The sequence below is a fragment of the Danio aesculapii genome, chromosome 18, assembly GCF_903798145.1.
Source record: "Danio aesculapii chromosome 18, fDanAes4.1, whole genome shotgun sequence".
Classification (NCBI taxonomy): domain Eukaryota; kingdom Metazoa; phylum Chordata; class Actinopteri; order Cypriniformes; family Danionidae; genus Danio; species Danio aesculapii.
In genome coordinates this window covers 4030419-4047001 of record NC_079452.1, presented here as the reverse complement: position 1 = coordinate 4047001, position 16583 = coordinate 4030419, and the positions used below count along the sequence as shown (strand labels likewise).

At 34.1% G+C, this 16583-nt stretch overlaps 1 protein-coding gene across 1 annotated transcript in view; it reads left to right on the top strand.

The window, feature by feature from the left end:
• The window catches only part of LOC130246151 (protein jagged-1b), a 110728-nt gene that overhangs the window by 84138 nt on the left and 10007 nt on the right, over positions 1–16583 (top strand). Inside the window, exons 5-8 of the mRNA XM_056479044.1 lie at positions 1700–1760; positions 3057–3187; positions 11177–11296; positions 13776–13889. Coding sequence (XP_056335019.1) covers positions 1700–1760; positions 3057–3187; positions 11177–11296; positions 13776–13889 — 426 coding nt within the window. The remainder of the gene's footprint in view (positions 1–1699; positions 1761–3056; positions 3188–11176; positions 11297–13775; positions 13890–16583) is intronic.

Below are 16583 nucleotides of genomic sequence, written 5' to 3'. Positions count from 1 at the left end.
AATCTTATAATAGTTTAAATAGGGCAGATTCACAACTCACAATTACAAATTCAACAGGGCTTTTGACAGTTAAGATTTCAGCAACTGGATTATTTATTTAGATGCTCTTCCAACATTCCGTAGAGGCCAAATCTGTTTTGCAGCAGAGAATGAATGAAGGGAGAGAGAAATGTCTCCTCGGAGAAAACACATTCTAGCAGTGACTCTGATGATCAGGAAGAGCCAGTAATACCATCATATCCTTAGCCAAACCATTAAGAAAGCAATGCTAACAACTGTTGAATTAGAGGAGTGTCACTTCATGACTTGTTGCATTTAGCAGTTTTCGGTATTCTCTGTCTAGATGTGTAACCTCATGTTATTTATTTATTTTTTTAATGAATAAATCTTATTTGATGTTGTAAGTTAGCATTGTTAGTTAAATGTTAAAGACCATTATTGCATGGCCTCTAGAATACTTGATTCTGATTGGTCAATCACAACATTCCAAGGTTTGTAATTCCCAGATAACAACCACTAAAACGAATAACACTTGCTCTGGGTACTTTGGTGCTTTATTATCAGTGACATCATATTCATATTTATAGGCTTGTCTTTCACACTGCTTTTCTTAAATGTTTTGGTGCCATGTTGTGAGTGACTAGGTTAGTGTATGCTCCATTCAGCCGTTTTTATCATCTGTCATTTTTATATTTAATTAAAGAGTTAAAAAATACAGCTCAGATAATTTTTTTCTATTTGTCTATTTGTTTAATTTTGTATTCAAGTTGTCATGTAATAAGCTGGATAAATACACCTGTAGGTGATTGTTTTTGTTGTAGGTGTCTGTGTAATAGAAAGTAGTAATAGAAAAACTAAAATAGTGCATTGATTTAAGTCTTAGTTTGGTCAGAGTAATGGCAGTTCTGTTCATATTGCTTCTCTTTACCCAGAAAGAAATATAAAACTTTTTTATGTTTTTTCTTCTTTTTTTTTATTTATTTATTTTTTTTTTTGCTCAGAACAAATTTATATTTAATCCCTGATTTCTCCATATCAAAATGAGCAAATACATCATGGCTTTCTGAAGGTTTATTTAAAGACATTACACCTGTGTAGAAAGGAATAATAAAATGTGAGGTGTTGGAGCTGAACATTGGACAAAAAATATCTTCAAAAAGTCCCTGTAAAATCCAATCAAAACCAAAGTGTTTTAGGTGTTAGTATCAATTTGTTAGACATGAGGTTGTCTGTAAGCCAATGTGTTCCAAAACACTGACAAAACTCGTATTTAGAATATATAAGCATGAACAATATAAACAATAAATTGTAAAATAATATGTAATATACAGTAATAGCTTCCAGTTTGTCACTTCTGATGAAATGAATCAACACATTTTTAATGCCGACTTATATTTTAGTTTCTCATCAATTCTGTTCATTTTTAATTTCTGTTTGCAAGTCCAAAGTCCACATATTGATAATTTGTTATAATAGCTGTTTCAAAGTAAAATATGATTGAATTGCCTCTTGTTATAGTTATGAAAACATTTGACAAGCAGGAAATGTTAATGGGCCAATAACATCAACACATTGAAATAGTCCATAAGCATATCACATTTTTTATTTATTTTTTTTGCATAACACCTAACCAATGTTGCTTGTCTGATGAGTGTTATGAAAATAATCAGCATGAATCATCTCTGTGTATTCACTGCAGCGGTGTGTAAGCAGGGGTGTCACCTGGACCACGGCTCCTGTGATCTGCCCGGAGAGTGCAAGTGAGTCAGAAATATTCAGCTCAATCTTAGGAGGAAACACGTTTTTACATATTGTTAAAAAAGAAGAAAGTTCATTAAATTTGTATGAAAACATGATTTTTAAAAGGAGACGTGTCCACAAACCCCTCCCTTAATCCCAACCATCCTCAGGGGATGAGAAAATCATACTAAAAGTATGAATGAGGTTCAAACGAATCAGCCACTAAATCAAAAAGTTATGTGCACTGACATATAGCACTGAGGTGTTAACAGTGACCCCAGTTCAATTCCTGGCTTGAGGTCATTTGCTGATTCTGCTCCCCACACTTTCCTGTCTCAACTGTACACTGTAAAAAAAAATCTTGCTGCCTTAAATTTTTTTAGTTGAATCAAATTAACTTTTCAAGTTAACTCAGCTTACATCTTTTAGAAATATTACATAAGATGCATAAGTATGCATACCAGTACAGTGCTCAGCATAAATGAGTACACCTCAATTTGAAAATTAATAGTTTTATCAATTTCTCAGAGATTATAGGTAATATATTTTGGTGTATTTGAGCAAAAATATTTTATTTACTATATATATATATGCATATATATATATGTATGTATGTACATATATATATATATATATATATATATATATATATATATATATATATATATATATATATATATATATATATATATATATATATATATATATATATATATGCATATGCATATATATGTATATATATATATATATATATATATATATATATATATATATATATATATATGCATATGCATATATATGTATGTATATATATATATATATATATATATATATATATATATATATATATATATATATATATTATTATTTAAAAAATATTTTAGTCACAGAACATCGTTAGAAATAGAAAGATAATACATTAAACTTCATGCTAAATATTGCAAAAATAAATTACAAACTACAAAATATCAACAAAATTTTTATATTTTTTGATACAATTTTAATTAATATTGTTCTCTGATATTTCCTTAATATTTTCCCCTTAAAAAAGCAACACATTTTCAGACTGTTATCATAAGTTATTTTGTTAGATTAGCTCCAGATTTGGCTTCAGGGCTGTCTAATCTGATGTATTTGCACAAATATAATATTGTAAAGCATCCTATTGAAAATATGAATTTAAATGAGAGATTTGTGAGAGGTGCTGAGCACTCTAGATTCACAAGCTGCTGGTTTTTGTTTATGTTTTTTTAGCACTTGATGTGTGTTGTAACTTCTTTCTGTGTGTGTGTGTGTGTGTGTGTGTGTGTGTGTAGGTGTCATTATGGGTGGAAGGGTGATCTGTGCGATGAGTGCGAGACGTTTCCGGGGTGTGATCATGGCACTTGCACTGAACCCTGGAAGTGTGTGTGTGACACTAATTGGGGCGGCCTGCTCTGTGACAAAGGTGAGATGACACCTGTAACATGAGGAAATGTGCTGGTGGCTTTTTCTGCAAAAATGCCTGTGCTTATTATTAGGGCCGTCAGTCAGTTTGCTTGTGATTAATTCCTTTTGTTTAGCTGGCGTGTTAACAGATTCACTTGCTTTTTAAGCGTTGTGTATGACACTTGTTGTTGTAATATATGCGCATATTTAAAGACACAAAGCAGATGCAGGTTTCTGAAGATGGTTCACACTGGAAGAGATAATCACACAGTACATCTTTTTAACACACCCGACATGACAGCTGTGACCTTTGCTTTTAGCAGAACTACATTGCTACAAATTTTTGGTGTGATTCAAATGTTGCTATAATTGCAAATATTACCAAAATTCACTAAAGATTATTTAAAATAGCTAATAGACTAAAGACTGCAAATATCATAATACACTATGTTAGTAAGACGTTAAATAATTAAAGTACACATGTATGTCATGCAATTTTCCTTTGGCTTAGTCCCTTTATTCATCAGGGGTCCCCAGAGTGGAATTAATCTCCAACTTATCTAGCATATGTTTTACACAGCTGATTACCTTCCAGCTGCAAACCAGTTCTGGGAAACATCTATACACATTCATTCACACACATACACTACGGCCAATTTAGCTTATTTAGTTCACCTATAATGCATGTCTTTGGACTGTGGGAGAAACCGGAGCACCCGGAGGAAACCCACACGAGCATGGGGAGAACATCCAAACTCCACACAGAAATGCCAACTGACCCAGCTGTTACTCAAACCAGCTACCTACTTGCTGTGAGTGCTAACCACTGAGCCACCGTGTCGCCGTACACATGTATGTACACATTAATAAGTGTTGTAATGATTTTAAAATAAGTCATTTATGTTTGCCAGGCAGTATTTGATTAAAAAAACATCACAATGATAAAATATAAATGCTTAAAACTATTTAATTTTATTTTAAAATGTGATTTATTCTTACATAATCCTTCACCGATCATTCTAATTTACTGATTTGGTGTTAAGAAACATTTATTATTATTATTATCCATAAACAGCATTTATTTAAAAATAAAAATAATTTATAAGCATATAAGTATCTTAATTCTTACTTTTTAGAGAGTAATAACTCCTTGCAGAACTGAATTATTATTAAGAAAACACATACCAAATGTACTTGAACTGTGTATAAAGAATAAAATGGAGGAAAAAGGATTTGTAATTTTTTCAAAATAAAATAGTTTTATTTCAGACTTAGTGGCTGGAGTAGCTCTGCAGCTTGAAATACTACTTGACAGATGCCAATAAAACAGGAAAACACTTCATTTAATCAGAAATATCTGCTATTATCAGCTGTCTGTCAATCATTTCTGTGCATTCTGTCATGTCTTGAGAACTCAAAGCTGATCTTAGCAGAATGAAACAGTTGTAATGTCAAACTTTATGTGTTAAAGTTTATGTGTTAAACTATTATGATGGTGTTACAAACAAACTGCATTAAACATGTTTTAGCATTAATAATATGAATTGTCACAAAATGGTACTTGTTATTGTATCTTGTTTTAGAGTGACACCGTGGTGTTTCATTCTTGAATTAATCTGTAAAAACATTTAATCAATATCAAACATCCTTAATCAGCAGGCTAGGAACAGTAATAGAAAAAAAATAATAAAAAGAACTGGTTTCTCAATATCTACTGATTTTTATTTTAATAACATAATAATAGGGCAGCGCGGTGGCGCAGTTTGTAGCGCTGTTGCCTCACAGCAAGAAGGTCACTGGTTCGAGCCCTGGCTGGGTCAGTTGGCATTTCTGTGTGGAGTATGCATGTTCTCCCCGTGGTCACGTGGGTTTCCTCCGGGTGCTCCGGTTTCCCCCACAGCCCAACCACATGCGCTATAGGTGAATTGGGTAAGTTAATTGTCTGTAGTGTATGTGTGTGAATGAGTGTGTATGGATGTTTCCCAGTGATAGGTTGCAACTGGAAGGGCATCCGCTGTGTAAAACATATGCAGGATAAGTTGGGGGTTCATTCCGCTGTGGCGACCCCTGATTAATAAAAGGACTAAACCAAAAAGAAAATGAATTAAAGAATATATAATATAAAATAGTTATTAAAATCATATTTTATATAGAATTGAAATATTTTATTTTTCTTAATATTAGTTTTAGAGAAGAGTTTCTGCCCAACAGCAAGGGTTTACAGAGTCATGAATGTCACTCCCTGCTTACAGCAAAGGCACTGTTTGTGTAAATTGATCCAGATTAGCAGATCTGAACCCATGCATGGGGTTTGGTTAGGGCTTTGTAAAGATGTAAGCTGATAGTCTTGGGTAAACAGAACGTGAGCTGAGTGCCTTTTTGGAAATGGAGGCTAAAACAGGCACTTGTCATTTATTGTTTATGTGAATTTGACTGTCTCACTGGCTCAAACGCACACACACACACACACGCACGCACGCACGCACGCACGCACGCACGCACGCACGCACGCACGCACGCACGCACACACATACATACATACACACACATACAAAGGACTAAACATGTGTGACCCTAGAGCACAAAACCAGTTAAATGTTGCATGGGCATATTTATGACAAAAGCCAAAAATACATCTAGTAATATAGATCTTTTTTAATTTATTTTTGTTTTATGCCAAATATTTACTAGAGAATCGAGTAAATATCATGTTCAATTCAAGTTTATTTTTATAGGACTTTTTTACAATATATATATAATTTAATCAGAAGGAATTAATATGTTGTGTATGGGGGTCGACAGTAAATATACATAGTCAGTGATCATAATCATAAATCAGTGGTCACCGACCTTTGAAAATTCCTAACCTTGGGCTTGCTGAAAGGCAAAACTTACCCATCAAGAAACTTTTTTAAACACTGTTTAAACACAGTTGTGTGGCAACAGTCTGTGAATATAACCAGACTCAAATGGTAAACATGTACATGACATCAGAGGGGGAAAGCCTCGCCAATTAGTAACAATCTCTCCCACATTAGCATAAAAGGCCCTGAGTGAGAAGCAGATGTCTGCCATTAGAGTTTTCACACTGTACCTGCAGAAGATAATGCGAGTTTTAGGAGCTGTAATAAAATTCTTTAAATAATAATAACTGCAACAACATTAATAAACATACTAAAGCATTATAACATAATACAGCAATAGCAACAGTGGATTTTGCAGCACAAATTCACAATGTTATAAATAGTCAAACTGCTGCTTGCAGCTTGAAATTGTTGTGGGTGCTTAGGGCCCGATCACATCAAACACATTGTTTAAAGTGAGAGGAACCTTTTAAAGTCGTTTTCTATTGACAGTGAGCATTTTCATGATGCTTCTGCATCCTGGGTGCCTCACAATTTTGCAGGAGCATTCTGAACACCTGAACAATGATAAAAAGTGAACTCTAATTAGTGGAAAAGCCAAGCAACATATAATACACATAAACATGTTACATTTAATAAATGCTGCCTTGATAAACATACTAGCTGTGTCTCATTTCAGAGGCCATACAGGCTGAACCGAGCGTTTTAAAATGAGACGATCTAGCCTACAGAGGACAGATCTCGTCACCTAGCAATCGTAACAGCTGCTGCTAATAAACGCTTATAAAAATTGTAAATACTTTTTTCAAAGTGATTTTAAAACTTATTTTAAGCAATCTAAAGGCAAAACAAGGTTTATAAAAGTTGTAAATATATGTGCTTTGATTCATACATGTACACAAACATGTAAACTGTCTATAAAATCCCTCTGTAGTAAGACATGTCATACTCTTTTTGTTTTTTAACAGGTGTTTACATATCCACGTAAAATAAACCTAATTCATACATTTTATCCGGAGTTTTCTTTTAAAAGCATCCTACCGTTATTAGCGCGCAATGAATCTTGGGACGTTCGAGGCCGCGAAGAATCCATCGGTTGTGTCCTTCGTTACCTGGGAAACGAAGGACACATTTTGAGGCTGCGTTTGAAGGAACCTTAGAATTTTTTTGAAATGTCATAGCCTTTGTCGTACCACGATGACGCAGCGCACTTCGAATGTCTCCTTCGCAGGATGCAGCCTCTGAAATGAGACACAGCTAATAATTTTCTTAAATAAATCTATAGGTGCATCCCAAATTGCATACTTATGCACTATTCTTCGCCATTTTGTAGTATAAATAGTGTAAGTAGTGCATTTACACTGAAAACTCTAAAACTAATTAGTGCCCTTTAATTACCTGGATGATGCACTCATTCATTTTCTTTTCGACTTTGTCCCTTTATTAATCTGGGGTCGCCACGGCGGAATGAACCACCAACTTATCCAGCACATGTTTTACGCAGCAAATGCCCTTCCAGCCGCAACTCATCTCTGGGAAACGTCCATCCACACTCACTTAAACTACGGACAATTTAACCTACCCAATTTACCTATACCGCATGTCTTTGGACTGTGTGGAAACCGGAGCCATACCAGCCAACACTTCCGTTTTTTATGATTGGAATGTTGGTAGGTATGACTGGAGCACCCGGAGAAAACCCAAGCAGGGAGAACATGCAAAGTCCACACAGAAATGCCAACTGACCCAGCCAAGGCTCGAACCAGCGATCTTTTTTGCTGTGAGGCGACAGCACTACCTACTGCGCCACTCCGTCGCCCTGATGCACTCATTGAACCAGTAAAATGAAGTGTGGAATGATGGACACTTCACGCATTGTACGGCCGCTGCTTTGCTCACATAGCGGAAGAGGTGGAGCTATTGGGCGCACATGTAGCGCAAATTCTCCTACAGAGTGATTATACTGCCTGACACTGCATTCATATACTATGCTGTTGAGTGTGTAAGTGCATAAGTACATAATGCATAGTGTCCCATTTGGGCCGCAGCTCATACTTTATATAGAATATCAAAGTATATCAAAACTCTGTTTGATTAAGAGTTTGCATTGACAACTTCTTTTAGACAAACTTAAAGGCAATTTTCTTAGTATTTAATTTTTTTTTATTACAGAATTGCAAATAGTTGCATATAGACCAAACATTGGCCTGTCCTAATAACATATAGATCAATAGAAAGCTTGTTTATTATTTTAAGTAATGCATAAATCTCATTTTCAAAACAATGACACTTTTTGACACTTGGTTTTGAGGTGCAGGATCACATGTGCAGACAGATGAATTGAAGGTTTCTGAACTATACTGTGGGCTCCAGCTTGATCTTAACATTTCTGTCACACAGACTTCCTCTAAACTCGCAGGAGCCAGTTTACCAATCCTGCATCATTTTCCATCTCAGTGCTGGTTTTAATTTCAGTGTCTATTTTGTATGTTGTGGTTGTAACTCTTCCAGTTAAGCATGCTTGTGCATTGTGGGTAAATCTTCAGGAAACAATCCATTTGAGTTGAACTCGTCCCCTCAAGCGTGACCTTGTAGGAATTCTTGGTTAGATGTTGCATGATTTATGAAACAACCTACATTTAAACAATGGCTGAGACGTCAAACTCGATTTGTGTCTAGGCCAAACTGGCATTTTGTGCAGCCCCATGAGTCTGTGGAACCCCATGTGCTTGAAAGTATTGTTTAAGAATCATTTTCCTACAATCAACAGTACCTAGTGGTAAATGTCCATTTTAGTGAGCTATTATACACATATAGATTACAGATGTTGGAAGACTGTATTGATGGAAGTGGTGGCATGTGTGGATCAGATTATCAAAGCTGCTTTCCTTTTATGTCAGATTTAATAGTTATTAATATATTTATTTTTCTAACAAGCCCTTTAATAATGATTTGTACAGTACAAGTTTTTGCATCAATGTGTTTTATAGGATTTGAGAATTAAATTGGTCATGTGAATCATGTGGCTTTAATTTGTCCTCAGCTGGTTGGAGGGTTGTTTATTTTTCTTTCTTTCTGCTAGGAAAAAAATTAAATGATGATACATTTTCATTGGTTTTGTCCTCACCACAAGTTTCTTATTTCTAAAACCAACATGAAACAACATGCATAACATAGTGTATCAACATAATGTGACATTTCTCTGTGAAACAGGATATTTAACAGGGGGGAAAGTGGGATGGTAATTGATTTTATCCACCCGGAATAAAGTGGATCAAGTAAACCCTTATAGAAAACTACATCACATGTTAAAATAGTGTGTCAATATTTGTGTGGAATATTTTCATGTGTTTTTCTTTTCTGTAATATAAGTTTTCATTTACCACTGCAAAGCAAAGTGGCTTAGGTGATGTAACAAAAAAAAAAGAAAACTGTTTTAGATGTGGCAAAACATCTTTGAGAATTTGTTGACAGACTTTCGGTTGCCTTGAATTTTGAAATCTTGAAAGCTGCAGATTAACCGTATGAGCCTATTGAACTTACTGTATATTATGTTAAACTGACTTAAAACAGCTTGCGTAACTTATAAAATTAAGTTAGATCATGATTAACTTAGTTTAATAAGTTACAATGACCTAAAAACATATGCTGTCAGGACAAATTTATCAAATCATTTTTACCAGTGAGTAAAATTGCTGTAGATATTAAAGGATTAGTTCACCTGAAAATGAACTTGTTATTAATTACTCACGCTCATGTTATTCCAACTCTCTGAGATCTTTGTTCATTTTCAGAACACAAAGTAATATATTTTAGATTAAATTCAAGCATTCTGACTCTCTGAAGACAACAAAGTTGTGAAATGACAACAAAGACATGTAAAGTTTCATTCAAAGAACCAAATACATTATAAAACATAGTCCATGTGACTAGGGCTGCACAATATATAGAAAAAGTATTTTTATTGTGAAAATATTATATACAATATCTGTATTGCAAGGAAGTGCAGTAAATGTTATACATTTGATGTGCCAAGCATTTGTGTGAGGCATCCATAGACTGTTTATCCAAATCTGACAAAATCAGATGGGGCCTTTACTATGTTTATACTCACCTCAAAACATAGAGCTAAAATGGCGAACATGGAGCTGAAAAAAAATGCTAATGCTGGGAGACAAGGAAGGAAAGTCACAATAGCCAATAAGAATAATTATTTCTGCTGAAGTTTTCAGTCATTTGTGGTGTTTTAAAGTTTAAATGTTTGTACCTTGAATTTTTTTATTAGCTCTGAAAAAAATATCTATTACTCGTTTATTTGAGTATGATAATGCATAATTATTTTTAAATTGCTGATAAAATAACATTTTGTAAGTTCGATATAGTGGGATGTGCTGTCGCCTCACAGCAAGAATGTCGCTGGTTGGAGCCTCGGCTGAGTCAGTTGGCATTTCTTTGTGGAGTGCATGATCTCCCTATGTTTGCGTGGGTTTCCTCCGGGTGCTCCAGTTTCCCCCACAAGTCCAAAGACATGTGGTATAGGTGAATTGGGTAAGCTAAATTGGCAGTAATGTACAGGTATGTGTGTGAATGAGTGTGTATGGGTGTTTCCCAGTGTTAGGTTGCAGCTGGAGGGGCATCCGCTGCTTAAAACATATGCTAATTAAGTTGGCGGTCCATTACACTGTGGCGACCCCACATTAATAAAGGGACTAAGCTGAAAAAAAATTGAATGAATGAAAGTTAGATATATTGCAAGAAATATGTTTACAACACTCAACAATATTGCATATTTTCTCAATATCACATGTGACTTCAGTGGTTGAACTGTAATCTTTAATAAAACTGCAAGAAATTTCATTTTAGGGTGAACTGTAAAAACTTTAAACAGACAGTTTACTAATACTTTAATTAGAATATAGTTGTTGTGCATGAAACTCGTGTAAAAATCTCGATATTATATAAAAATACAATTTATTTCTTAATCTGGCATCAAATTCCTGAAATAAAATTGGACTTAATTAATTGGAATTCATTTTGCTTGGTTTGTTTAAACATGAGAAAAGCAATTTCAAGATAATTAATTGTCAGAGTGTTTCTCTCTCTCTCTCTCTCTCTCTCTCTCTCTCTATCTCACTCACTTACAGATCTGAATTATTGTGGGAACCATCAGCCGTGCAAGAATGGTGGGACTTGTACTAACACTGAACCCAACGAGTACCTGTGTGTGTGTCAGGAGGGATTTCGTGGCCGCAACTGTGACATCAGTGAGCTGACTCTATAAAACACAACCATAAAGTCTGTCAGCCCTGACAGCCCATTTCAACCACAGCACAAAGATGTGATGTGTGAGGATAAAACCAGCAGAATATCAAAGTCTAAATGAAGCTCTGCATGTTCTCAGCTCTTATTTTTTACTGTGCCACCATGCAGGTGTTTGAACAATTATCTGCTCTGTAATGATAATTTTAGCCTGTGTAAATGTGTGATCTGTGATGTGGCTCGGTGTGGTGTTGATAAGAGATAAACTTGCTGAAAGACTGCTCTGGAAATTGAAGGCTTAAACCAAGAATCACTGGAAATTAGCAAATACAGACAACAGCATTAAATGCACACACATGCTAACTTTTTTTTTTTTTTTTTTTTTGAGTTGCAAGGACCAACACTTCAACACTTTTTCACACAACATGCACAACAACAGTCACTGATTTCCATGGTAGAAAAAACAAATAATATAGAGGTCAATGCTTACTGGTTTCCAGTTTTCTTGAGATTATATTCTTTAGTGTTTAGCTGAAGAAAGAAACTCATAAAGGTTTGAAACACTTATGAATTATGACAGAACTTTCATTTTTGCGTGAGGCATCGTTTTAGTTCTCCTCTAAACACTACCAAAACTGCAAAACTAAAACTCTCAGATAGCAATTTGATGCATTTCTGCAGTAAAACCTTAATAAAATATGTTTCAAACATATACACAATGTAAGACTATCAACAGTAATTAGATGTTGCAGGAACCTCTTCAGAAGTGTCTTTCAACTTCATGACCGTTTACAATAAAACTGGAATTTTTAATCATATATATATATATATATATATATATATATATATATATATATATATATATATATATATATATATACAGTGTCTAAAAAAATCCATAATTAATTATGTCAGAATTTCATCAAAATACCTCCAAATTTAATTATATTTTGTAATTAGATGTCAAATAGATAAAATTATATATGTATTTTTATTTCCATCTCACCTGATTTCTATTACTGCATTACCTTCTTCTTCTCCATCTTCTTGGCTCAGAAGCATGTCTTCGACAGTGGTGATATTTTTAACAGTACAGGCAGTGTGTGGATGATCACTCCTCGCCACACGACATACTGATCCAGTGCGATCAACTTTCGCCAACAAGTAACCCCATCCACCCTTAATCGGAAATTTACAAAGATAATGTGAACCACTGTAGCACTTCTCGTAAACCTTTTATCAAACTCTTATCTTCATTCGAAAACATTATTTTTATTTAAGCCTCAAGCAAATAGCAGCTTAAAGTAAACGCCATCATTACATCATCGCCAAGGAAAGTAAAAAAAAGGATTATTCTAATGCACAGATGATGAAATGTAGTCATTCTTATTCCTGTAGTATCATAAGCAGTCTTATTTTTGTATGATATATTATTGCTTGTTTTTTGATGCTATTATTTATTTAAATATTACACATTAAAGTCTGTGTTAAGCTTATTTCAGTTAGTGATGTACTTCCAACTGAAACCTTCTTGCAAAGCATTCTCTCTTAGCAAACAAACTGTAAGAAGGGCTTGGTTAAGAATATTGTGGTTGAAGCCAGAGAAAAACCTCCACTCCGGAAGCAAATGATCAAACTTTAATTAAAGATGATCAAAACATATTTTTTTGTGAATTAATTTGCACAGAACAGTTCTGTGTACACTGTGCTCAAAAAAATATATACATTTTACTTTTTGATTTCACACTGATTTTAAACACTTTTACCTTTATTCAGTTTACGTGTTTGTTGCATCATTACAAACATATGCAGCAAATATCGCAATGTGCACTTTAAATTAACAAATATATACATTTAATTAGACCTTATTCCACTTTGTGTGGTGCGGAATAAATGTAAAATCACACACTGATAAGTTGACAAGTTGTGGACACTTATGCATTTGCATAGTATGGTTGCTGCTTGCTTCACAAAACTGCTTCCTTTTCTCCATGCCTCTCTCATTTTTAAAATAAACATAGCATTCTAAACATAGACTTTAAAAACAGCAGAAAATTATCAGTGCAATCTCACTAGGAAACATTGTGGCCAATCAAACATTGCCTAATGCTCCATGTGGATTGTCAGTCTGTGTTTTATTCCAATTGCCCTGTTTTTCATCAGGATTAATGCACTCACAGATTTGCATAAGAATGACAAAACAAAGATAATTGAGGCTCATGGTATGTCATTTCCACATACTAAATTCTTATTATTCAGTTATGTCTAGGCATATCCATATTTTTATCCGATGGCTACCCAATTATTGAGAAAAACGGTGAGTAAAAGTGAAATGCGTCTTTACTGCTGTTCTACTGTCACCAAAATGAGCACTTTCAGTAAGCACGTATGATACAGGAGGTGATGGCACAGCACAGCATATGATGCAAGGCACAGATGTGATGCAGATTACAGCTTTATCTCTTCCTCTGATTCCCTTAACAGTGGAGAATGCCTGTCTTTCTGCTCCATGTGAGAATGGAGGAACATGTGTTGAAGATCCATCAGGTTTCAGTTGTGGGTGTTCGCCAGGGTGGACGGGACCATCCTGTGCCTCTGGTAGTTAAACACGCGTGCACACACACACACACACACACACACACACACACACACACACACACACACACACACACGTATGTACGCGTACACACACCTGCAATCAGCTCCAATCAAAGACAGCTGCTATTCCTGTACTGCTGTAGCCAATTTAAGTCAAAATTACTCAGACAAAAAAATTCTGACTAACTGGAGAGCAAACAATCAGCAATCACATAAGGACATGTAGGATGAAGAGATCTAGGTTGATCAGGTTGTAAGAGCTATTCAATAGGAGACTGTTGCAGTATTTTTACATGTTCTCTGCAGTTGAAGGTTGGGGATCAGTGAATTAGGAACTGAATCGGGATTGGTGAAACCAACACTAATTCCCTTTAAAACTGAGTTTAAATGAGTTTTTTTGATGAATTTTTCATAAATATGAATAAAACTATGTAGTACAGTTTTTTTAGCATGCAAGGAGACATTTCAATGTAAAAAGCAATTTACTGAATTTACCTAAAAAGTGAGTAAACCTGTTGCCTTAAAACTGATTACTAAATAAAGTCAATTTAAGTCAATTTAACAGTTACAAATGTTACAACAGTTTGTTACAAGAGCCGTTTTCTGTCATTTGATGAATATTTTGTTTACTAGAGACCAGTGTTCATTTTGACAGTAAATTTTGATTTAGTTTTAGTCTTAGTCTTGACTAAAATTCCATTTTAGTTTGTCAAATTTTAGTCTTCTGAATCATTTTAGTTCTAGTCAAATTTTAGTCTTCTGAATCATTTTAGTTCTAGTCAAATTTTAGTCTTCTGAATCATTTTAGTTCTAGTCAAATTTTAGTCTTCTGAATCATTTTAGTTTTAGTCAAATTTTAGTCTTCTGAATCATTTTAGTTTTAGTCAAATTTTAGTCTTCTGAATCATTTTAGTTTTAGTCAAATTTTAGTCTTCTGAATCATTTTAGTTTTAGTCAAATTTTAGTCTTCTGAATCATTTTAGTTTTAGTCAAATTTTAGTCTTCTGAATCATTTTAGTTTTAGTCAAAGTTTAGTCTTCTGAATCATTTTAGTTTTAGTCAAATTTTAGTCTTCTGAATCATTTTAGTTTAAGTCAAATTTTAGTCTTCTGAATCATTTTAGTTTAAGTCAAATTTTAGTCTTCTGAATCATTTTAGTTTTAGTCAAATTTTAGTCTTCTGAATCATTTTAGTTTTAGTCGACTACATTTCACAAGTTTTTAGTCGACTAAATCTACTCTAGACTAAAATATATTTGGTTTAATTTAAGTGTAATTTAATTAAATGTTGTATAAATTAATTTACACAAAAATTCTAACTTAAAATTAAATAAACAGTCTAATTAAAATATGGAATACAGCTTGTTCACTGAAGACCAAAAATTAGATATGCACTGTTTATTTATATCATAAGTAATATGTAACATTATGTGTTGGTAATCAATCCACATGTAAGAACAGTAGCCATCTGCAAATGCAGGATTTTGCAGTTATTTAGCAAAGTCTTTATTTTAATGTGGTAAACTAGTCTTTTTAACCAGTCTGTTGAACAGTTTCAAGCCATCACATCTTTGAAAGGGCTTGAAATAGATTGTTCTATTTGCAATGTCAGTCTATAGCAAGCTTTACTGTTGTAGTTGGTGTTACAGTATATGGTGCTCAGCTATAGCACTGATTAAATGAGTAATAATATATAACAAGCAAATGATAATGTGTTATCAGTCCCATGGCTGTGTGAACTCACATATGGAAATACTAAATCGAAAATGTATGTAAAAACTAAAAGTGCGCTTCACCTCAAGGAAGTTTCGTTATCTTGTATGTTGTATGCGACTCCCTGATAAACAGAGATTACAGCAATATCGAATCATTACATCCTTATGGACGTAAGAAATAATCACATCACAGAATGACGTCCTGATTAAAGCAGTTTTTGTTTTGTGGTAACAGAAAGTACACTGTAAATGGCTGTTGTCATGACTATTGCGACAGATGCAGACAGCACATGAACCAAACGCCAGTTAGCGGGTTAGCTAAACTGTAGCCGCAGAAAAAATTAAACATGTAAGGAAACAACTCCTCACGAACATGAATGCCATGATGATATGAATTTAAGACAGACCAAATTAATAACTTTTAATGTATAATCCAACTGAGTAAATTTTCTAAAGGTCAGCGAGAGGCTATACCGTTTTAATTAAGCAAAAACACACACACACACACACACACACACACACACACACACACACACACACACACACACACACACACACACACACACACACACACACACACACACACACACACACACACACACACACACACAGGTAAATAAAAAAATATCAAAGTTTACCTTTGTGTGAATTTCGGGATGATTCTCTGGCATGCTGATGTTGCTTGAGATTTGATGTTTTTATCAGCTATTTCCAACCCTTATGGTTTACAGTCTTTTTGTCTTGACATCAAACATGAATCTTCTTTTTTTCTCAGCTGTTGCCATAACATTATAGTTTAATCAGACAGAGGATGCAATTACTGGACCAGTTACTTTTTAAATGTGTGTGTATGTATGCGTCATGTCAAGATTAATTCTGATTTGATATTTACCAAAATACATCCCTTAAACACGTTCCCATCTCATTTTTATTAGTCATTGAAAATGTCAGTTTATTTTTCTTATAGTTGTCATTATCAT